Source organism: Athalia rosae, chromosome 1 (assembly GCF_917208135.1).
Source record: "Athalia rosae chromosome 1, iyAthRosa1.1, whole genome shotgun sequence".
Lineage (NCBI taxonomy): Eukaryota > Metazoa > Arthropoda > Insecta > Hymenoptera > Athaliidae > Athalia > Athalia rosae.
This window is the reverse complement of record NC_064026.1, coordinates 525,717-549,534: the sequence shown is the minus strand read 5'-3', so window position 1 is coordinate 549,534 and position 23,818 is coordinate 525,717. Positions and strand designations below refer to the sequence as shown.

The window sequence follows — 23,818 nt, the reverse complement described above, 5'->3', positions numbered from 1 at the left end:
AAATTATTTATATAAATTTAGATGAAAAATACTATACAAATATATTTTGATAAAATTATGTGATGCTTCAACTTTCGCATAAACACGACGATTTCCTTAATAGTTTAATAATCACTGAGCCAAGACCACACAACATTGCGGTCGAATATTATACAAGGATCTAAAATAAGGGGCACTTGGGGTAAATATGACAATAACATAATTTCAAGAAAAATTTCCTACTATGTAGTCCTTACAACCGTTTATTACTTTAATTAATAACCTCAACTCTAACGTAGTGTAATAGAAGTAATAGTAATAGTGTTTTGCTTTCTTTTTATCCGTTACTGCTAGGCTTACCACATACATAATAGTAGACATTAGTTATTATATTTTAATCTTCATATGATTAGTAAATAGGTATAGTAATAATAATTCATTAATTAAATCCTTATGGTTTCAAGCATATACCACATCGTTTTTTTATGATTCCATCTAATATATGTATATCCATTAATATTTGAATTATTGAAAAAAAAATTGAAAAAAAATATTGTTTAATATAGCAGTAATGTAATTATTATTCAAGTAGTAATCATACATATGTTGTCGCAATAATTGGACAGAGAACATGCGCTTTGGCCAGGAGCATGTCTAATTTTCATTATACGGGGCCAACAAAGAGAATGTGATTTTTTTTAATTATACTTTTTTTTAAATTTTTTTCGTCATTTTTTTACCCCAAAATCCAACGTGGTCGCTCTTCAATTGGTACAGAGTTGTCTCAAATATCCCCTCCCTCTCCCCCACTCCACTCCACCCCACCCCCTTCCCAATCCCCACCCTCCGCCCCGCTCTTCGACAAATCAACCCATTAACGGATGTATAATCCCAAAACCGTTGCAGCCTTGTAATTGATTAACTCTGTGGTTGCAGAAAATTGCAGACTCCACTTGTTAGTCATGCTATAATACGCAACGGTCGAGATAGGTGAAATGTTTCGGATATAATAAGAGAAGACTCTGAAGCCGTTGGATGCAGCGCCATACTGGATATTCGAGTAATTTTGAAACATTCTAATAGTTACCCTTCGGTGTATTTTGAAGGGTATTTTTTTTATTTTTGCTTGTTGTCAATTACAACAATGGATATGGAGGTCGAGCGAGCGAGCGAGCTGAAGAACTTTTGTGTTTCGGGGACGCGATCTTACCAATACAAAGCTAAAAGTACAAGTAGTTCATTACAGTAATAATTTTTATTATTTTTATTTACCGACGTAACGTTACCTTACTTCTCATTATAATCTGATAAAGTCAATCAATCTCTACCCAAATTAGACTGTACGGTCCTCATGCCTTATTCGTGCAGCAAGTGAGAATCATTTTTCGAGTCAATGACGATACACCGTATCCGCGTACAACGTTACGTATGTTTTTGAATAGCCGTATACCGTGAGATTCTGGTGAAACTGCTTACCCATTCACGCATGCGTCAGAATTTTTGAATTTCTCGGCGACGAGCGAACCCGAGCGTTGCCGCGGTCAGCGTAGCCAACGGCGTAGGCGTCTTGTTGCGAGATGTCACCTATGGCCGAATCTGCTGTCGAATCAACCCGCACAGGGGACACCTCGCAACAAGACGCCTACGCCGGTGGTTTCGCTAACTTTATTGCAATAAGGCTTGGGCTCGCTCGGAGACCGAGAAATTCGAATATGTCAACGTATGCGTGGATCGCAACCCGTTTCACCAGATTCACACGGTATACATGTATAGATGTATGTATATATTTCATAATTTGTAAAGAGTTTATTTTCATCAAAACCATAATTATATGCACTTGGTACAATTTCAAAAAGTCATCAACCTGAAGGTACGTTGTATAATTAGTTTTCCAAAACTCTCGGCACAGAAATTGTTAGTTCTTTCCTTTTTGTTGCGTAAATGTATGCATATTGTGAGACAATTTCGGACTCTTAGTCAAGGGCGAATTTGTGGAGAAGAAAAAAGAATAAAACCCAGTTGTTGCATGTATCAGGCACTATACTCGATATCTTCGATGCCCCCTTTTTCCCCAGACCCACCCAATTATTTGTTTCTTATTTATCATGCATTTCTTTTGTTTTTAGCCATCTACTTCTATATTTTTAAGCGCGTCGTTCATCACTCTATTATTATCAATTCCGATAATTTTTTTAAATTGATTATTTTGTTCTTTCTGTTGTTTATATGTTTTTCATTTACCGGAAAACATTCTGTACATTTGTATTATATATTGTTTACGTGTCAACTTCGTCTTAAAGTCCTACAACGTAATTTAGAATTTGCGTCTTCCTTGAGTCTATATTATAATCTGCGTTCAGCATAACAATTCCAACCGGATGCCTCAATTAAATGTTATATTGATAAATCTTCGAAAAGATAAAAAAAAAATTGAAGGAAATTGTCATATGTATATAAAGTTATATACCTATTCAGATATTGGTACACACTTCGAAAATCATATCGATTTTTATTACTGCAGAGAAAAGAATGACGAGTAAATTAATCGAACGAAAACAAATACTAACATTTTCAGCTGGCGGCGCTGCGTATTGAAATGAAAGTGTAATCGTGTTTAGCCTGAAAGCGGAGCTTGTATAGCCATTTTACAGGCACGCTGTGTTATGTAATTGAAAATGTCAAAACTTTACTAATGGTTGGTATACATGTTTAATACGGTCAATGATTATAAAAACCACAGACCGGTATAATTATCCAGTCTTTGTGTGCAGGTTTTGCTAGCTTTAAGAGCTCGCATGTCCCGGAAATATTATTCAAATATATATTAACTTCGTTTAAATATCAATATTTAATGGACCTAATAGTAGCTAATTAAGTTTAAACAATAACTAACTATCTGGCAAAATTACGATTAGTCAACACAAAACAAAAAAAAAATAAACCATAGCAAATGAAAAAAGAAAACAATTATGATTATTCGTACAATAAACTGCCCTATTCAACGTCCAAGTATTAACGCGATATGAACTATCATTGTTTTATTATTATTACTATTATCGATGATGATATTTCAATTCTACCGTCGAGTTATTATTTATTTATTCATCCATTCACTTATTTATTTTATCAATTATTTATCCATTTATTATACCCTCGTGCGGGATCTTTTGTTTTTTTGTATGAGTATTGAAATACGTGCAGCTTTATGTTAGATTGATGCAATTATTATTACCTGAGTAAACCTGAGAGAAACTATACCTGCTGTATAAATTTAAGCAGGAAAATACGTCCTGATTAACTTAGAACTACATAGACATATAAAGATTAAATTTTTTCCAAAGTACCAAATACTAGATGTTATCGTTACAGGCTTTGAAAAAGAGCCTTCGTTTCATATTGTCTGACTGAATGCTGCTCAGTCATCATTAATTGAATTTTCAAGAATCACTAGATATGCATTAAATAGATACACAAATAAATTGCACCAGCGCACTTTGAAAATGCCAATTTGACGGTTTGTAAAACTTTTATACTGATCAGTGCAAAGGTAAAACGTATTCTATTCATTAGGTAAGAGTTGATCTTGCATTTTTTTCGAATCGTTGGATCGCGAAGATGAAAAGTAAAAAATTGTGAAAGATAAATCAACGGTGCAAATATACGAATAGGGCAGAATAACAACAGATTGATTGAAGAAATTGCCTATTTTCTATCTATTTTAATAAGTCGTTTTTCTCTGTTTAAACATACTAATAATATTGCATTAAATATAAATATATTGTTTATACCATTATCAATTTTTTAATTATTTATTTTAATAGATTTTCTCGTCTCATAATCCTTTTCTTTCATTTCGTATTTTTCATTTTTCTCTCATTTAATTATTATTATTTTTATTTTAATTATAACATACTGCAACGCACCCCAGGGTTTTTCTTGTTTAAAAATTTATGTACAATATGGAAAAATTCTCTACAATAATTTATTTATTTCATTTAATTAATTATTTACCGTTAAACTTACGTGTTTCTCTCGTCACTTTTTTCATGTTTTTCTACTATATGCTTAAAAAATTTTTTTTACTTCATTATTAAGGTAGTAGTAATAATAAGAATAATAATAATAATAGTAGTGCTAGTTTTCATTTTATCTTTCATATTTTTTTTACACATTACAGATAGCCTTAGTTAATTTCACTATTATTGTTTAAACGCATGATCTCGATCGTTCGTTATTTCATTTCCTATGTTTATCTTTATTTATTTACTTTTTTCTTTTTAAATTAAATAATCAACAATGGACAGTAATTATTGGTAAGGTTGGTTTGATTGAGCTCCCCTTAGGTTTCCTTGTTGTGTTGATCCCAGAAAATGTTGCGAGCTGCGTCTAAGTTGTACACTCGAAATGATTCCATTTGAATTTGTTCAATTATTTTTATGTTTCAAGTATTTTCGATTTTTTACGGTCAGCGAACAGAACTTAGAAAAGTGCTGGACATACGAAGCCAGAAATCAATGAATTTATCCCGAAAATTTAGCTAACCATCGACACGAATCAGAAACCTGACATCTAACAACGAAAAAGTACTTTCACCCTCCGAAATATGCTTTGGACTTCTATCCAGCACTGCACTTTTCAATACTATTACAACGCTCAGCTCGAGGTAAGGTGGACCTCTATCTCTTCGGTTAGTTTATTATAGATGTTAACAAGTAATAGGCAGACAGACGCGGCTCGTTGGTTTTATACCATGAGTGGACAGCCCACTAGATTATTTTTATTTAGATCTATGATAAATCCTCTAGAGTAAATATAATTAAGCCATATATTTAATCAGGTAGACTTTTCAGATCAGCCCCCTACTCGTTATCATTCCGTGCCCATTTAAAAGTCCCTCCGTTTCTTTTCTATTTTAAAAGTTTACGTACCTAACTATTATAACCCCCGATAAAAATTGCCGCTGCTTGCATATTCGACAAATGGCTGTCATGCCGCAGTGGCAGTCAAGTTCTTATTGTACAATTTCTTATTCTGATTTTTATTGATTCATTTTTTTCTATCAATAGTATCATTATTCCTGCTAGACATAAAACTCTGGGAAAAAATCCCGCAGTCAAATTAAAAAAAATATATATATAACCAAACAACATTAATTATTTCATTAAATTATTTTCATTATCTCTAGCATTTATATTTATTAATAATAAAAACGGAGGATATCTTAAATACGCACATAATTGACCATTAATCGCAGTTATGCGTCAAAGAACATTAGCGAAAAATTTGAGGTCTGCAAATAGGACTTCTCGAAATTTTATCAACTTTGTCTGATCATATCTGATATTCCTGCTACTTCAACGCTCGCTCAACTACACTCCGCATCCAATGTTTGGTTCGGCTCGCATCTTGCATCATGGGTAAATCGGGGTTTTCGTACGTATGCCTTCGTGAGGCATACACACATTCCTTTTTCTCTCTCATATTTTTTTTACATTTTCTACTTTTTTCTGCGTGAACATCAACTCAAAATAACTGATTGATTAATAAATTGAATAAAATATTGTAAAAATCGGTATGACAAGAAAAGTATAGTATAAATTGTATATAAAAAAAGGAAATTATTGAATGATTGACGGATCCAACAACGGCAACCCTATAAGGGTTGTGTTAAACGGAAAATATTCCGAAATCATCACGACCACAATGTTGGGTGTCGCGTTGATAATAAGATTTAGCATAAATATTCGATCAATTGAACATATATGAACAAAAAAAAAAATATCTCTTTGTCTTTGTTTCAAATTTCACATGTCGAGTTTCGAATTTCGCGAGTTCAAATTAAATTTCTTCTATTTTTTTTTTTTTTTTCGTTTTTTTCGTTTTTTTCAATCGTTCATGGAGTGGCAACCGTAAACCTGGTACATCGAATTTCTGACACCTACTCCGCACGATGATAATGATAGTTCAAGAGAATCATGAACTGTAGCGTAAGAGATCTTGCTATTTCAACTGACTATACTTGAATATTGTTGATTGAAATTCGACCGATCGTTAGGCATGATCTAGAATCTACCAAGCTTACGATGCCACGGCGTGGTAAACTTTCGACAAAAGACAAGAAAGGAAAAGTGAAGAAAAAGATTAAAAAAAAAAAATGGTTAACCAAATACATGTGTAAGAAAACCCACGAGCAAGGCCAGGCCATTTAGCGCACTTCTCTTTCTTGGGTCAAGTAAAATGGTCATGAGGTGGGCCACTCTTTGAAATCAAAGCCTTGCTGGCCAGGTTTAGGCGCGCTGGCGGCATACCCACCTTGGTTGCTTTCTCCACCCTGGTAAGATCGCTGGGGATAACTAGTTTCCGCATAACTCCCATATCCGGAATACCCACTGTAGTCCGGAGTCTTAGCAGAGCTGCTGCTCGAACCTGGAGCCCCAGAACCAGTTGTTTGCCTCGAATACATATCACCTGAAACACCATCGTCGTACCGTAATTTTCACTTTAGTATTTTACGAAACATCCAGCTACTCCCTCTTTATACTACTAACACTGCGGTAGTCTTTTCGGAATCGATGGCGAAATACATTATTCTTCAGAAAATGAACAAAAACCAAACAAACGAACGAACAAATAAAAATATAACTGAATTCTATGAGAAAAAAAAAAAAAAAATTCCCCAATAACCGTGCCTGTTGTACAAATTATATCGTAGTCGAATGATTATGATATAATAACTGTGAGAAATTAACAAGTATTACTGGTAACGTTGTACAATAATAATGATTAAGAAATTTATCTGATATCGTCATATAATTAACTATTGGAGTGAATAAATAAATGGAAACTATTACACAACACGCAACCCACATTCCTAAATTCTACAATGAACTCTGGTTAATCTATGATTGGATCAATTAATGAGAATAAGCTCGTCGAGAATTTTTCCCCACTAGTACTATAGTAGGGCTTCTTAGAATAACCACCCTCAGTGTGGGAATATTGCGTGTATCACAATCTTGTGTATGCTAAATGTAGTGAATCAAGGCGTTGCAATTCATAAACTTTAACTGATCGAAAAAATCGTTCATTATATTGTATATTATGATTTCTAATTGTAAGCAAGATTGATTTTTGTATTTTTGTTAATCATGTCGTAAAAAAAAATCAATGTACTAATCAGAAGAAAAGAGCGAGTATAGATTAACAGGCGCACATCAAGCAAACTAAATAAAATACTGGCCGAATTAATAGGAAGAAATGGATCAATAGCACGAGGTGTGAATCCAACATAGTTTCTTTTTTTTTCAGCGTATCTTTAAGATACCTGAAAATATATTTTTCAGCTATGTAATGATAATAACAGTTGCTGGCAGTGATTAGCCGGAAGAGAAATCAGAAGACATGTGAATCTATTCCAAACCCCATAACAATAAATTAGCGGCGGATTAATAAAGAATAAAAGTAGATAGGATTCTGCAATGCCAACGAACCGAAGGGTTAATTTGTTTGAAGTATGTGACAAAACTAAGTTCAAAAATTTACGCACTATGTAAACACAGCACAGCCTGTTCTGGCCAACTTATTATCATCCTGTAATAGTCTATTCCAAATTATGAAAACTAGAAGCATTGGTCAGCGAATTTCGTTAATCTGTTAAATTACACTGTATACACAAAATTACATTTAAATTATCGGGCGCAGCAATTTAAAAAAAAAAATCCATAAACGAGAGAGCAGATAGGGACACATAATTTTTTCGTATAGTGTTCAACAGTTTTTATTTAATGATTCGCTACGTTAACGAATAATGCAATTGAAAAATTTAAAAGAAAAAGAAAAAAAAAAAAACAAATCAATGAAGGTACGCCTACTTCGTGTTATTTTGCTCATATAGAATGTTTGCTATTAATTCGGTCCAGAGGATGATATGGGCTTGGGAAGGGAACAGGAGTGCACTATCCTACACTACCAACTAATTTTTGATACAGTTTCAATAATTATCAATCTACTTGACAAGAATTCGATGAGGAAAAGAAATCATTTAATATGTTCATTATGTTCACACAACTACGATCTGGAGTCAACTACTCATTATCCATCAATGTAACATTTACCGATGATGAATTATTTGTAACACCGTACATGATGCTCAATTTTCATTATTTTCTATACTTTATACAGCAATAATTGAATGTTGTTATAATGCAATTATCAAGCGCACAGGCAGCCCCAGACACCTTTCATGTATATGTATATTTTTTTATGCCTAACAAATCACATAATTCCCTATTCACAATTGAATGAGCAGCTACCAACTCGGCGGTGCTTTTTTCCGATTCCGTTGCTTTGTGTAACAATTTTTCAATGAATAATTGAGCCAACAATGCAAAAAATAATGCCAAGATGCAGATATTCAAATCACTAGCTATCGACCATTACCAAGCTACAGATTAAGTATACAATAAGTTATATATTCATTTGACTCATGAAATCATAAAAGTGGGATTATAGCAGAGAAGAAACAAATATTAAATGAATAAAAACGAAAAAAAAAAACAACTACAATACTGACATTTCTTCGGTTTTTTTTTTCTTTTTTTTTTTTTTTTTTAATAGAGACGAGATGTTGAATTTCGACGATTCTACCGTCACAATGGATGTGTGATAAAATAATAAGTCCCTTTTAATAGTATCTGATTCAAGTTAAGAAAAAAAATCTAGCAAATTACACGAAGTAATAAAATATACATATAATTTAGAATTGGCAAGTCGCAAAACGGAAATCACTTACGGTTCAACCTCGTGTATGTTATACGTTACGTAATGTTTTGATTGGACTACTGTATACGTATGTTAATTTATCGATACATAATAAATGAGAATTGGGGGCTGCGTGTAGACGCAGGGTAACCCCTTGAACACACATGACGTATGCAGGTATTGTAATATGATAAATGCAAGTGGGCCTGGTTATCGTATTCGATAGTGAACATAATTTTGAAGTAATCTTATGATATTCAGCGAGGAAGAAGGATTATTCAGAACCACGGATATCGTAGAATACGAAAGAAATGAACACCAGAGTCCAGTTATACCGAGCGGTTTTATACCAAACATTTCACTACGACGATCTCGCGAACAAAAAAAAAAAATCATCAGCGAGTTATTGTTATACGAGTAAAATTGCTCGCGTATTATACGTAAGGCTTCCTCTTTATTTTTTTCTTCGTGTTCACGAGCTCTTACACACGCCACGACTTAATATGTTCAAGGGGTTCTTCGAGTGAGAGGATAGAGGAGAGACTTGACTTTACTGAGTGAGACTCACCCTGCGGGCCAGAGGGGTTCGAGTTGGAGTTGGGCTGCGAGGAGTTGGGCTGAGGGGGTTGGGGCGGGGGCTGTGTACCGGGGGGTGGCCCGTTTTGTGGCATGTTCCAGGAGTTCCAGGAGCCCCCGGGCCCTCCCCCCGCAGCCCCCCCCGTTCCCGCAGCCGGCCCGTAGCCCCCTGAAGCGGGTGCCGCTGGCCCACCTGCGATCATTAACCACACAACACGTGTCACCGACGACCGTCACCCCACCTTCTTCGTTCCTCGCATCAATCGTAATAAATATATGTGTATCTTTTTTCTTCTTTTTCAGTCAATTTTGTTTCATCATTGAGCACCGCGTTAAACTATTCTCTCATACTGCCCTAATTAAAACATACAAAGTCTACTTGTTTTTACAATTGCCTGATCACTCTTGGAGATTTGACTTGCGGTAGGTATGTGGGATTTGGAGCTTTACGACATGTAAGGACCCATACTTGATTATGTTTGAATTAGGTCAAAGATATCCAAGATAAGGGATTAAGTGAGAAGATTGATCGAAAAGTGGTTGTAATTTTCTACACGGCAGCAGTAGCGTTAATTAGCCTTATTGAATTAATTGGGTAGATATTAATTTCTAATTCAAATGTTAGTTCAATTCCAAACGAATTTAATTACGGCAGAGTGGGAGTGAAGGTGAACACGGTGCGATTTCAATACTCAAACGATAACTACGAATATATGTATATAAGGTATATTTGATAAGTGTGTGTATATATATATACATATATGTATCTTTCTACGATTCTATTATGTCTTCTGATTTCTTCGCATGGACAATGTCATTAGTAGTAGACGATGATATGTATTCTTTTTCTATAATATATATAACACCGATTAACTAAACCTCTCCAAGCAGGACGGAACGGGAGGGGATGGGATCGAAAGTTCCATGTGTTAATTTTGTTATAACTTTTTTTTTCTTGTTTTGTATTTTATGCACTAAAACCGAGATAACGCGAGAGAAAATCGCACAAGTTGACACTTACTGCAATAGAGAATAAAAATCAGAGTAATTTCAGGCGTGCTAACGCTGAATAAGGAACTCAGAGATGACCACCGCATATACAATACGACACGCATCTGAGAAAACAGAAGTTCGTATTCCATACAACTAATCAACTTTTGCAGTCAATTACAAGGATTACCATCATGTGATCGGTACCTGTGTATCTACATCGATAAATTTCACCTGCAAGGTTTCTAACGCCAATAACGTTGGTCAGCCTCAAAGGGTGGCAAGGACTGTCGTCTCGTGTATGTATTCACGTATATCATAGGTTTTTATGTTACACATACGAAAATCAATGTAGAGATTTGTCTGTTTTTATTATTATTCAGCCAAGAAGCAACTCTGAGTCCTCGAAGAAGAATTATTTTTCAAACATTGTTTTCTGTTTCAACAATTCTCGTCGTACAGTGTGACAATCGTAATTTGAAAACAGCCCGAGCGCCGGCTCTTACCTTTTCCTTTTTTGAAGTTGAACGTGAGAATAGGGAACATAGTTAAAATCGAAAAAAAAAATATATATATTTACGGTTTTTCCAAAGCTACAATCAATATTAAGCAGTGTGTGTAGTAAGTTGTGCAATTTTTTTTTCCCAAAGCTTTGTGAAGATTGTTGCTAACATCTTGTTGTACCTTGCAATTTCTTATTTTTTGGTAAAGAACGAGTAAAGTTTCGATAACGATGAAATTGATACAAGTGCAAAATCAGTGAAATAACGTGACGAGTGTATAAAATATGATAGAAATATTGAAGGTATGCGAGTGGCCAAAATTCTACAAAATTACGTCCATGTTCCATATCTACGATGACACGGCATGATATTATGGGATTCTGAAAGGAAGGAGTTACAAAAACGCTGATAAGAATCGAGATTTGGCGATGTCGACACAAAGTTGGAAACTCCATAAGTAACAATCTTGTAATCTGATTTAAGAATGCATATAAACTATCGCTGATTGTGAGAGTTCATTCGTCATTGACAAATTCTCAGAGATGCTCAAAGTTATCAGATTTTCAAGAAATCGCCATACTTTGTGGACGCTTGTATGCATGAAGCTGTAATGACCATAGATCGACGCATTGGATGCGATGTATGCATACACAATAGTTTTGTCGAGTAAAACACAAAAATATTAATAAAACCACACCTGATTCATGAAAATTTCTATAAGTTTGGTTCAGCGGAAACGGAATTACAAAAACTTACCATAGCTTCCGTAGCCTTGAGTCGCAGCAGTTGGTTGAACGTTGTAGTTACTTCCCCACTGGTGGGGTGGCGGTGGTGGAATTTGTTGCTGCTGAGGAGGCCCTGGCGGAGCACCCCAACCCTGGGCATTGTATTGGGTGCTATAACCCGCGTATCCGCCAGTTTGGGGACTTGTACCCCATCCCTGATACTGTTGCATCATATTTCCAGGCGGTCCCATCGGACCTCCCATCATCGGACCTCCCATTTGCCCACTGGGGCCACCCATCGGCCCCATATTACCAGCCATACCCATTGGCGGGCCACCTTGTTGCGGGGGTCCCCATTGACCCTGATGACTTTCGTTCATTTTACTCGAAGAATCACGAGGCTCTGCCCGCTTTATCTCAACCTGAAATCAAGAGAAATGACCATTCTGTAGAATGAGAGTGTCAAAGAACGCGTCAACATATTTTGGAGCCACTGATATAACCACAGAAATGAAGAGGTAGTGTAGATTGTGGTGTTTCTGTTGCATGGACAATTGACAGAGATATTTCAGCAACTCGGTTTCAGATAGTTTGATTTACCGGTAGCCTTAAAACAATCACAAGTCACTACTACCTCTTTGATTGAACCAAAATACTACTAGTTGACTTTGGAACCATTACTTTTCAATGCAATGTATAGAATAAGTTCCGATTATTCAGAAGCTAAGAATATTAAATTATTTTACAATATTCGAATGCTACATAAAACAGTTACAGCTAGAGACTGATTTTTGTCTGTTATTGAAAGTTTGCTATGGAACTGTGATGATTCACCTGCACGATATATAAGGTACAATTTGTAAGTTGACAGTGACCTAATATTATTTTAGAATATTTTACAGATTAGGGTAAAATAAGAAATGGAAATGCTTTCAAAAAATAATCGTAATTCGAAAAGAAGAATAAAAAATAAGTTAATATCTTAGACTCTATTTAACCAGAATCTACAGTTATCTATCGATTAACTTATTTAAGATAAATGTATTCGTTATGGCCATCATGGTTTCGATAATGGTCAGGAGTGGAGAAAGAGCACCTACATTGAAAAATTGAACATGACCAGGGTGCTGAGCAAAACATCATAGCTCTGAAAATTCAATATGTACTCGAAAAAAGAGTAATAAAATCAGCTAAACCATCGGAATCACCTCAAAGTGTGTCATTGTTGCAATATTATAAGTTTACGCGAATTTGCGCAGTGTGTTTGAAATGATATAGAATGTTAATGTAATGGAAGCAAGAAGAAATCGAAAAATAAAGTAACTTTTGAATGAGGTGGGTTTCAACTGAAAGGGAACATATTTCAAAAATGAAAATAATTGGAGCAACATCTGTGGAGATTATTTTCTCTATGAACTTTTTGAAAAGTATAATTTCTGAATAGAGAGTAGGAAAAATATATTTTTAGCCTATTCAGTAAGGAAATCATGATTTTTGTTTTGAATTTTGCGAAATTAAATTTTTCACAAATTCCTTGGGCCAAAAAAAATTATTAATGTAACTAGTTTAAACGTCGTAAGAATATTTTCAAGGCGTAAGTTTAATTATCATAGTTACTAGAGCACGTAAACAACCGAACGTTAATGTTCATATTGCACTAAATATATTTATGTTCATTAATTCTATTGAAATGTGTCCCATTCCCTAATCTAAGATATTTATTGCGTGACCAATAGTTTTTTTGTTCATTTCATCGTCTTTGATTGTATTTAAATTCTTTGTTTTAAATATATTTTGTGGTGTGTGATTGCTATACCTGTTTTCCATGCAAGTTGACGTAATGCTCGGTGACACATCGCTCCACTGCGTCTTCGTCCTCAAAGCTGAGAAAGCCAAACCCTGTCGTCCAAACGTGACATATTGTACATCAAGTGCCCAAAAAAGAGGTTTTTGGTTTTGAATTTCTTGTAGTTTTATTTAGTTATTATTTGTTTTCATTCCTTGATTTATTTATTGACTGGATTTTTCGTTTTTTTTCACTCTTGTAATTTTCGCTCATTACTTGAACGATATTAATGCAAGGTATAGATTTCAAGCTGAATTATATAGTGTGTAAGTATTGATGATTCTTTCATTGCCCTACACTGCTGATTCAGGCATGTCACGGACAAATATTTTCAGATATAGTATTACCCCGATAACACATTGAATTGTATATTTTTGAAACCTGAAGATTTGCACGCAAATCAACTTGGTAATTGATTGATAGAATGGTAAAAATAAACCGGCACGGTTGTCATAACAGGAAACTTTTCTACAAAGTTTTTTTTACAAGATCTTATCATAGCTTAGCCAACTTAAGCTAACTTACAGTAGCATTAGCCTTACGGAACCTTAAGCTAGACTTAAGATGTACTTAGCTAGACCAATAAGTAACGTTATCGTAGGTTTAATTGTAAGTTATAAAGTCTAGTAAATCATTAAGTTTACAATATTTTAGATAAATTTAAGTAGATATATGATACAGAAGATATTCTTCTGTTTTCTTGAATAAAAAAATTACGACAGCAGTGCATTTTTTAAGCATGACAAAATTATCAATAAAAAATGTTTCAGCCTTTGACTACTTATACAGACTAGAACCACCTTTCATACCACACGAACTCTTCTAAATATACAAAACAAACTTTTCAGGGTATTAGTATGAAAATTTAGTCAAATTCCATCCTTCCTCTACTTGTAAACGGTCTTTGAACGTTCAAGGATGAAAACGATTGGAAGTAGAAAACAAAATTACGGTAATAAAAAAATTATAAATGTGGATATAATTTGGTGGTCTAGATTTTTTTTTTTATTATCGATTCAGCAGTAAAAATAATCATAGATTACTCATAAGTGAAAAAACTCACCTCTGGACTTCTTCTTCTCCTGATCGTACATGATGACCACTTCCATGACTTTACCAAAACGATTGAAAAATGTCCTTAGATCAGTTTCAGTTAGGTTACTCGGCAGTCCACCCATGAAAACCTTCGGGAAACCGCCGCTGCGCTTAGGCTTTTGCAGAGTACGTGGATTGCATGGCTTGGGGTCAATCTGTAAAAATGTGAATAAAAAAAGAATCAAGTACGGTACAAACCGAGAATCGACCTGCGAACTGTAAATGGTTTCGAACTTCTTCAACTCACCGTGCGCCCGTCCAGTTGATGTGGCCCATTCTGAAGCACGAGGGCAACATTAGCAGGGTCACTAAACGTGACAAATCCAAAGCCACGACTGCGGCCGGACTCGCTGTTTTTCATAACGACGCAGTCAATGACCTCGCCATAACGGCCGCTAAAGTAACGCTGAAGGTTATCCTGTGTTGTCTCCCAAGAAAGACCACCAACGAATAATTTTCTGCACATATAAAATTATAAAAAAAACCATAAGTAAAATACGACTGACGAATGATACCAGAAATTAACATACCGAAGTATTAAATCTATGTTAGCTGATTTGAAATAGTTTGTCTTATTGAGCATATCTCATTTTCATAGAATAAACCGCTGGAGAACTTTTGCTGCGAAAGTGTATATGAGTAACATATTTGTGTACGCCATAAGAGTATGTTTCAGATGATCAACTGGACCATCTATATCCCATATAGAAAAGTTGCTCGTGAAAATTTAGCCCATCATACATTATTTGATTCACAAATGTTTCTGTTTCATAAAAACTAATAGTATTTGTACGGATCACGCAAGTTTTGAATTCATCTATGGTTTTTCTATCCCCATTGCCACGCTATGGACAAAGTTATATTTGTTTCACACAGTTAAGTAAGAACATTAAGAGACATAAAGTAGAACCACTTGAGATAAAATCACCAAAAGATCACAAAATTGAAGTCAGAAAAAGGAAAATTTCTTCCAAAGAGGGCAGAAATAAATTTTGCGTCTACACAATTTATCAGATTCTATATTTCTGATTTGGTGATAATAAATTTGAGGGTTCCAAATAAAGCGCCACTCAGGGAATTGGATCGGTCGTCTGGATGATCACAAATCATCAACACACGATCCACATGCAGTTTTCTAGGTTTATTACAATTAGTGTAATTGTTTTTCGTAACTATTGTTGTTGTTTTATTGGTTTTTAGAGCAAAGCAATGACTATACAGATGCTGCGAAAAACTAGTAGCTGCAGATGTTCAATCCAGGAACGCAGAACAAACGCAAAAAGCAAAAACATGCATTAAATAATGAAGTGCATTTCAATAAAAATTCTGCACTGCAGATGGTGCAGCTTTTTACGAATAGACTCTTGGAACTCCTCCTGGAAGGTCATGGGTTCGATCTATACAATCAGCCGGCAAGAGCGTTTTGTACAAAGTCCAATCATCGTAGGAGGATTGGTTCAATGTTTTTGTACGCCGATAAGTTACGCAAATAATCGAAATTGGTAAGTATTTCGAGTAACTGAATTATGGCATTCGTTTGAAAGACAAAAAAATCATGTAATTTGATCGACGCATATTCTTCGTCTGATCGGTGCCAAATATCATCGCGAACTGCTTGTGCGACCTTTGAATGGTGAATCGATTCGCGGCGTAGTAAAAATTGCACTTTCATTGAAAATCGCAGATGATATCTCAATGCTTCTCCCGTTTCCTCAAATCTCATGAAAACACAGTTCCCTTATCATTTTTGTTCGCATTTTTTGAACATGACAGAACCTAAAGTCCCAGAGTTCCATTCGATATACCTAGTTAGTCAAGTGCGTGTATATTCGGAATTTCCAATCCTACGCTGTGCTGTGTATTTGATAACAAAATTTGTAAATAACATTTATGTACAATCATAAATGTCACCATTAATACAACACATCGGAGCAAGGGGGAGCCAACAATTTAATAAATTTTGATTGATACGTCGTAGGGGCTTGGCGATTCAAAAAGAGAAAGAACAACACTAACCAATCATATGAAGAGTTATCGTGACGGGACATCAAGAAAAGATAAATAAATAAATGAACAAATAAATAGAAACAAGGAATTGAAATTCGTGATATCGCAACGTTTAATTGCGTAAAATGAATTGAATAAGCAGACTTATTTTTTATTTAAAATTAGTAACGAAATAACGTTTCTTGGATGAAAAAAAAATATATATATGAAAGAAACAATGAACAATCTTTGCGTCAAGATGTCAATTCAAAACTAATTTCCATCAGATATTCCGAATGAGAAGGGAGACGAGAGACATTCAGGGCAAAGATAATTTATTCATCAAAGCGGAATAGATGCTGGCGTTTTATTACTCTTAACCCTAGTAATATTAAGCGTGATACTTTCAGATCAAAATTGCTGATAAAAGAGAGAAATTCATCAACGGAGGCGTTACACAGGAAACATATGGATTACAAGCTAGCCCTCTATCGGGTTTACACCACACACGACGTCGGGAACAAAATCAAAATAATAATCCGACCGATTGAGACAAAAAACATGAATTTCTTATGGTACGCTCGAAGAGTAATAGCGCAAAAGATTAATAGGACAGTTCTTCGAATCGTCAACCCCATAAATTCGTAGTCTACGATACTAGATTCAGATAAGGTGCAAAAATTTCGTCGTCAGATCTGAAAGTGTCTGAAGATAGTAAGAGAAATGTATAGATGAATAATTAATGATTAATTATTAATTATTAATTATCATAGAAAGAGATAGAAAAATAAAGAGTGAGATATAGAGAAGTTAGGTATAGACGTGTGTAGGGCAGAGGTAGGTGTACTTTATTTGCTATAAGGATAAGAATGTGCTACTGACTCGCTTGCATCGGAGTTTGACTGGGAGTTGTGCCGCCCAGGGCGCTCGTCCCCCCTCATCCTAGACAAGAGACACAAGAGACAATCTCAAAGCATACATTGATATTATAGGCAGCCTTCTCGCTGGAAATTGGGTGGTGGAAGGTGATGAATGGAGTAATGCACGTGTATAGATATACTTTTCATATTTGTGAAAATGCTAGTCTGCGATTTTATCTGGGTACCCACGTGCCTGGTCAGTATTTTCAAGTTTAAGCTCGCAATCGGATCAACATTACCAATAACAGTTCTCTTTGAACGCAAAAGTCACAAATGTATGGCATCTATTCTTCTTCGATAAATGAGCAATTATTGCTAACTGATCGATCGCGTGTACTAAAATAGCATCATTCCCCAATTAAATCAAAACCTGCACATTAAATATATAGGTAATTGTAACTGAATATGTATTCTATAACTACATGTAGTACCTACAGCTATGATGATGAAGCGACTGTGCGAATACACGGATATCATACGCGGGGCAAATTATGAATCATATCTACGATTTATCTGTAACAATAAGCTATTCGTTGTCGCATCGACCAGTTATAATAGTAGACATCATCAACATGTTGTACACAACTGCACAAGTTTAAATAACTGAAATCAATTATCTATACCAAATAACGGCAATACACTATAAGCGAAATTACAATGTTTATCTACAAATTACGTTATCTCGCATATACTATAGACTACAGCGTTAAATCTGCAGTTAAATTGTTGAGCGTCGGTCTACGGATTATTAACGGATGATATTACTGCTCATCGGAACAATGGATCGATCACTACTATTATGTGTCAGTCTGAAATACTTTGGCAGTTTCATTCTCTATTTCGTTAGTTTGACGAGCAGCGGTAGTTCAGAGTCAGCGTGAGTTAGGTACACATCATTAATTTAATAATCACATTACATATATCAACGACAACAAAGTCTTAGGATTAAGATGAACTTAAACAGCATGACGAAGACGATTTATCGTGAGTCATGAAAGTGACGGCAGATGCTTGAGACGTCTTTGAAATATAAATAATCAGCGATTTGACACTGCCAACAAGCTGAATTGTTAGGTATTGGTTTAGTCGTGACGTCGAATGTTTGAGTTTGTTCAATATACTAAAAAATTCCGTGTATTCATTAGTTTATTTACTAATTTTTATATCCGAGTCTTCTATTCTCTCGGTATTACACAACTGCCAGATAAGTAAAATACCACGGGAACAAAACTGTCTGCGGAGGCTGCGAGCAGCTTTTTGGAAGAGTCCCGGCGACCGGTATCTCATGAATAAATAAATCTCAAACACGACACGACTAAATAGAGAACAGGAGTAATAAAAAAAAGAAAAAAAAAAAAAAGATTCGGCCCAATTTAGCAGAGATAAGCAACTTTAGCGCGGTGAAAAAAGTTTTCCATACATTCACTAGTTAGAGTTGGAAGTTGGGCGTGCGAAAGTTTGCCAAGACTATAATAAATTCATGCGTACGCAAGCCATTCGCTCTAATTACTCGTCGAAATATTTATGTCGGGTAATGAGAAAAAAATCTTCAATCAAGGGATAGACGATTCGACATTATTCTGCAACGTATCTTATACTCTTCGCGTATAGAATTGCAATGTTCTTCGAGACAGGTTCTAAGTACGCAGCTGTACAATTCAAATATTTTTCTGCATTTGTAACACGTACAAACATTAATGGCTGAGGTGCAATATTTCTTGGGTATTTATCACATTGAACTCGGCCTCTAAATCGAATTCTGCAAGGAAAACTAATAAGACACCACATTGCGACGGACTGTCGTTAGTTACGGCTGCTAAACAATTTACAACAATTGCCGAATATTAAAAGAACAAACGCCAAGTTATCATGCATTCGAGAGAAAATTACAGAACGATTTCGAGAAATCTTGAACGTTTGATCTCCGGGTGTTTCCAGTCAAGCAAAACTATATTTTCTCCTCAAATTGCGTTAATTTCGAGTACGGTATGTAGATGTGTATAACATGTACGATAAAGATCTACCGTAGCTGTGCTGCTGCTGCTGCTGCTACTACTGCTGGTTAGCGCGCATATGGCCGCCATATTTAGTCGAACTCGCTAAACTAACTATAGTATGCGTGCGTCGGGATGATCACGAATGTTCCAACCCATTCATTAATGATATGGCAATATTTTGAAAGCGTACGACCAACGGATCAACCATTTAATTGATAAGTCGTTTAAATGCATGCTGGCTCAGCACTTTCTACACCTAAAATTCACTACCGAAAATAGAAAAATCAGAATTAGATCTATCTGGGTGAAAATATATCGATGTCGTCTCCACGAGAGAGAATAATATGCAAATCTGTCTTTCATTCAGACTGCAATTGTGATAGAGGAAATGGTTCGTACGTATTTTTCGCTGACGAATGAATCCGTGTGTGTGTTGTATAAAGGAGCGTGTGATAAACATCAGCGACAACCGAGCCAAAACTTCATTTGCGTCAACCTATTTTCAGAGTAGATAATTTTTAAATATGATGGAAACGAGCGATCTTCGACTTCCCCAATAATCGAGTCCATGATAATGAATGATATTATTAAACGACGTTTAAGAACGGGCGGGCGCCGGGTAGGCGAGACAGGTGAGGGGAGTGCTGAGGTGAAAAGATACGCCGTCTAGAAACCGGCATCATTGAAACGCCACACCAAGCCAGAAGAAATTTTAGACCACAATCGTTCGAAAAACTTCCGTATTTCGTGCAGGCGGAATATACGCCCAATATGACGATAATCGAATAATAAATGTACGAGACGATGAGACGAGAACCGTTAATCCGACCGGAATCGAGCCACGGTATTAAAATTATTGAACGTCATCCTGCAGGCGAAACGCAAATGGTCACATCGCGCAGAATTCGTCTGATCCGGAGTCGAATTCAATCTATCACAAGCGTACCTAGCCAAGGGCCAACTTTGAACTATCTTAATGCTTAATAAGGAACTAGACTCACCCCTTTTCATCGTCGTCCATTTCGGATTTCACTCTCATAATATTACACTTAAAACTACAAAAATGTTGTTACTTTTAGCGCGCGTGTGGGAATATGGCACGATGCTAGCGCGGACGAGGGTAATGGCTCCTCACAATGAACGCGACTCCCAGAATGTAAACGTAACGAAGCAGCGCCCGTCATTTCCGGTGGTTCAGAGTCAAATCAGCAATCAAATGACGGAGTGAATCGTGGAAAAAATAATTTCACTCACCTTTAAGCAGTTTGTAATTATTTTTTAGTTTTAAACTTTATACCGTTTTATTGCACATTCAAATTATCCGGAAAAAATTGAATAGAAGTAATTTTCCGCAGATACGCTGCCTAGCGTCGTAGTGCTGGGTTCAACGATCTGGCGTCACGGAGGCGATGCTTACTGCCATCTTGATTCTCTCTACCCCGCGATATTTTGAACGATATGAAAGGCCAGGAATTCGTTGCAGTTTTCTTTCATAACTATTCTCGTAATTAGCCGAAATCATCGAACTGGACACTTAAATGATTTCAACTCCGACAAGACTCATGAATATTCGCTCCATCAACGATATTCGTTTAGCCTCTTTCAACTATCCATGTGCGAAATAAATATCGCGTTACTAATGCCAAGAGGGCGTATCTCAAAATCTGCACTTTTGGCATTAGTAACGCGATATGCCCGTAGACCCAAACTTTTATCAGCAGATTTCCATGTGACGACCTGAGTTTTCATATCTATCTAGGCTACATTTCTCGTTGAATAATTATTGATATAAGCAAGGAGATAAATGAGCAGATGGTTGGCCCCTGGAGACATGGATTGCACGAATTTCTCAAACAGGTCGAAAATTGTCTGAATAAATAAGACGTAAAACTAACTTTGCGAATATGATTTCTGTTATGCCGGCGTTTTTCTGTGATGTACGTACGTCCACAGTTCGGTCAGTCATCGTAAAGATTCGAAGACAAACTGTGACGCACGAATGCCAATTAGACTCATCGGTCTATCTGGCAAAACAATCATGCGAGGCGTGTTTAGCTTGAAATCGGAACACTATAATTAACAACAGCACGCGTCGCAAATTATAGCGACCTCTGCGTCACATATTGTAACATACGCGTTTATTTCTAATAATGTAATGATATGATAATTTTCAACGTCTGCACATTTTCATATTCACAATATTGCTAATCAAAGTGGACATCTTCCGTTCGAGTAATGACAAATTTGACACGCAACCTTATCCTGCGACTTCCGGCTTGTCAACGCGATCATATTCCGCACGTGATTATTCCGTCAAGCAGAAGATTACATCGACAAGCTTCACTTACTCCGCCTTTCTATACAGAGCGTGATTCCAAGTTTGATTCCAAGTTTTTCTCATTTGAAAACGTCTGTTTTCAGTTATTGGAATCATCACCGAGCGTTGTTACTTATATGTATATCTAGTTGTAAATGGAATGGAAATCAAGAAATCATTCAATCGGAGCTTTTAAACAGAATGGAAAATATTTCGTGACAAACACATGGAGGTGTTGATTTTTTTTTCGTACAAAAATACGCAGTCTGTACCATGTATTATCATACCTTCGACTCGGCGCGGCGTCTCTTTCAACAGCCATTTTCCTTCGGTTCTATCTCTTTTCTTTTCTCTTCCTCTTTCTTCCTCGCTTGTGGCCCCCGAATCCTATCCTGGCTGCATCCGAGGCAACCGTTGCAGGGGTTACACCGACCCTTACGATTTTTGAAAGACGCATCTGTTTACCTGGGATGGTGGCATGCCCGAAATACAAGCTACGGTGGAGTTGCAGTCCACGCTATCGAGATTACAGAGGCGCGGTTTAAAACCGGATGGATACATCGTAGATTTACGCATGGGTATTATATTCATGATCATGCGGTAGGGTAGCTACACGTACAGTTATATACACGCATCCTTCTTCGGGTTTTCAAAATTGCATTACATTGAGTGTAGAAAATCGAAGTTAATCAGGTCTTCGATTCGAGGATTACAATGATGCGAATTTTGCCAACATCATTTTACCGTTATCGAATGGTTTTCGAAGGTGGGAATATCGAGACAGTCCCCCACTGGTGATACATCCGGATCCGGGTTATGACGAACTTTGAAGCTAACCATTGAAGCGGCTCTCAACTGGCCTATGCGAGTGCTTACATTAAATAGGTATTTGAAGAAGTTTTCGTACGCACCTCTTTCCAAAAAGTGTAAAACGATAATTGTTATTGCGTCATTTCTATTTGGATCCTACGGTATGCCCCGCGGTGGGATTCATCTGCATTTTGACGGTCGCACCGTGATCCGCAATTTTCTACGCCGATATGAGAATAACGCACACGCAGAAGCAATAGATGCATTGTGTATATGGCGCCAGTTCGAGGTGCAGCGTTTTCAATAACGTGGGAATCTCCCTCATTGGCGGTGAAAGAACACGAATGTAAATTCTACTGGAAATAGGTGTACCCATGTAATATAGTAACATCATAGATATATAACATAAAGCATGCACGGTGGCGGTTTGATATAATCTCGAAGATTGTGGTAGCTGCAAAGCCTATATGAACTGCAGGTATACATATGTGTACGTTACATATTTATGCATTCTAACGAAGATACCAAGATTATCTCGAAAATTAGAGACATTGTTTTAACTTTGATATTGATGGGGAAATTCATCTATCCACATTATATTCTTTGAGGCGAAAAATTATATTCATATATTTACACGGTTACCGGTCATGCACGAGTACCTCGGATTTATAGACGTAAAGTGGTTTCAAGGACGAGTTATGCAATGTTTTAACTAAATCGATACCTAATCCGACTCTCTGGCATCATTCGACGCTTGATAATAACGAGTATAAGTGGGTATACCTTATTTTAAATCGTACGTAATTTCATTACAGCCCCTTCACTTTCTTTCCACCTAAAAATTTACAAAACCTACGTTGTTCAAATTCGGCATTTTCCACATTCATATCTAAAATTTTCCACAGTACATGGTTTTACTCTTATGTCCCGGCATATAAGCTTTCCACGATTTCATTATCAAAGGAGCTCTAGGTGAGCACAGTGTACCAGGCAACGGAGTAGCTCGGGCTGCTCGTGCAGGCGCGCCAGCAGGACAGACTGGCCGAGAGGTATGGCTGGATAGATGAAGCCCAACGTCGGGGTCGCAGGCCTCACGAAGTACCGCAGGGAAAAGTCAAGACTCGAGTCGACTCACCATCACCCAACGCACGACGAGCGCGGTCGCAGGTAGTCCGAAGGTTTTCTACAGGATTCCCGGCTGCCTGTTCTCAGCTCCAAACCCGAGAGTTTTATAGTCCTACACATGTACCTGAAGGGTGCACGTGTTTCCGAAAATTCGGTAATTCCGAAGCGGAAGGATCGAATTCTCTGTAC

The 23,818-nt window shown here is 36.4% G+C and overlaps 1 protein-coding gene across 6 annotated transcripts in view; it reads right to left on the bottom strand.

Moving 5' to 3' along the window:
• The window catches only part of LOC105693414 (heterogeneous nuclear ribonucleoprotein 27C), a 28,363-nt gene extending 7,823 nt beyond the window's left edge, over positions 1-20,540 (bottom strand). For 3 of the 6 annotated variants that reach the window (XM_048660123.1, XM_048660127.1, XM_048660126.1), the window contains exons 1-8: positions 20,379-20,539; positions 17,343-17,402; positions 14,722-14,932; positions 14,443-14,629; positions 13,350-13,432; positions 11,565-11,955; positions 9,308-9,508; positions 6,292-6,447 (exon numbers count right to left, since the gene is read on the bottom strand). In XM_048660123.1, the coding sequence (XP_048516080.1) occupies positions 6,292-6,447; positions 9,308-9,508; positions 11,565-11,955; positions 13,350-13,432; positions 14,443-14,629; positions 14,722-14,932; positions 17,343-17,402; positions 20,379-20,416 (1,327 nt within the window). In that variant the 5' untranslated portion in view covers positions 20,417-20,539. Of the gene's footprint in view, positions 1-6,291; positions 6,448-9,307; positions 9,509-11,564; positions 11,956-13,349; positions 13,433-14,442; positions 14,630-14,721; positions 14,933-17,342; positions 17,403-20,378 lie in introns of all 6 variants that reach the window. The other 3 variants (XM_048660124.1, XM_048660125.1, XM_048660128.1) reach the window with 3 other exon arrangements.
• Positions 20,541-23,818: the final 3,278 nt, after the last annotated feature.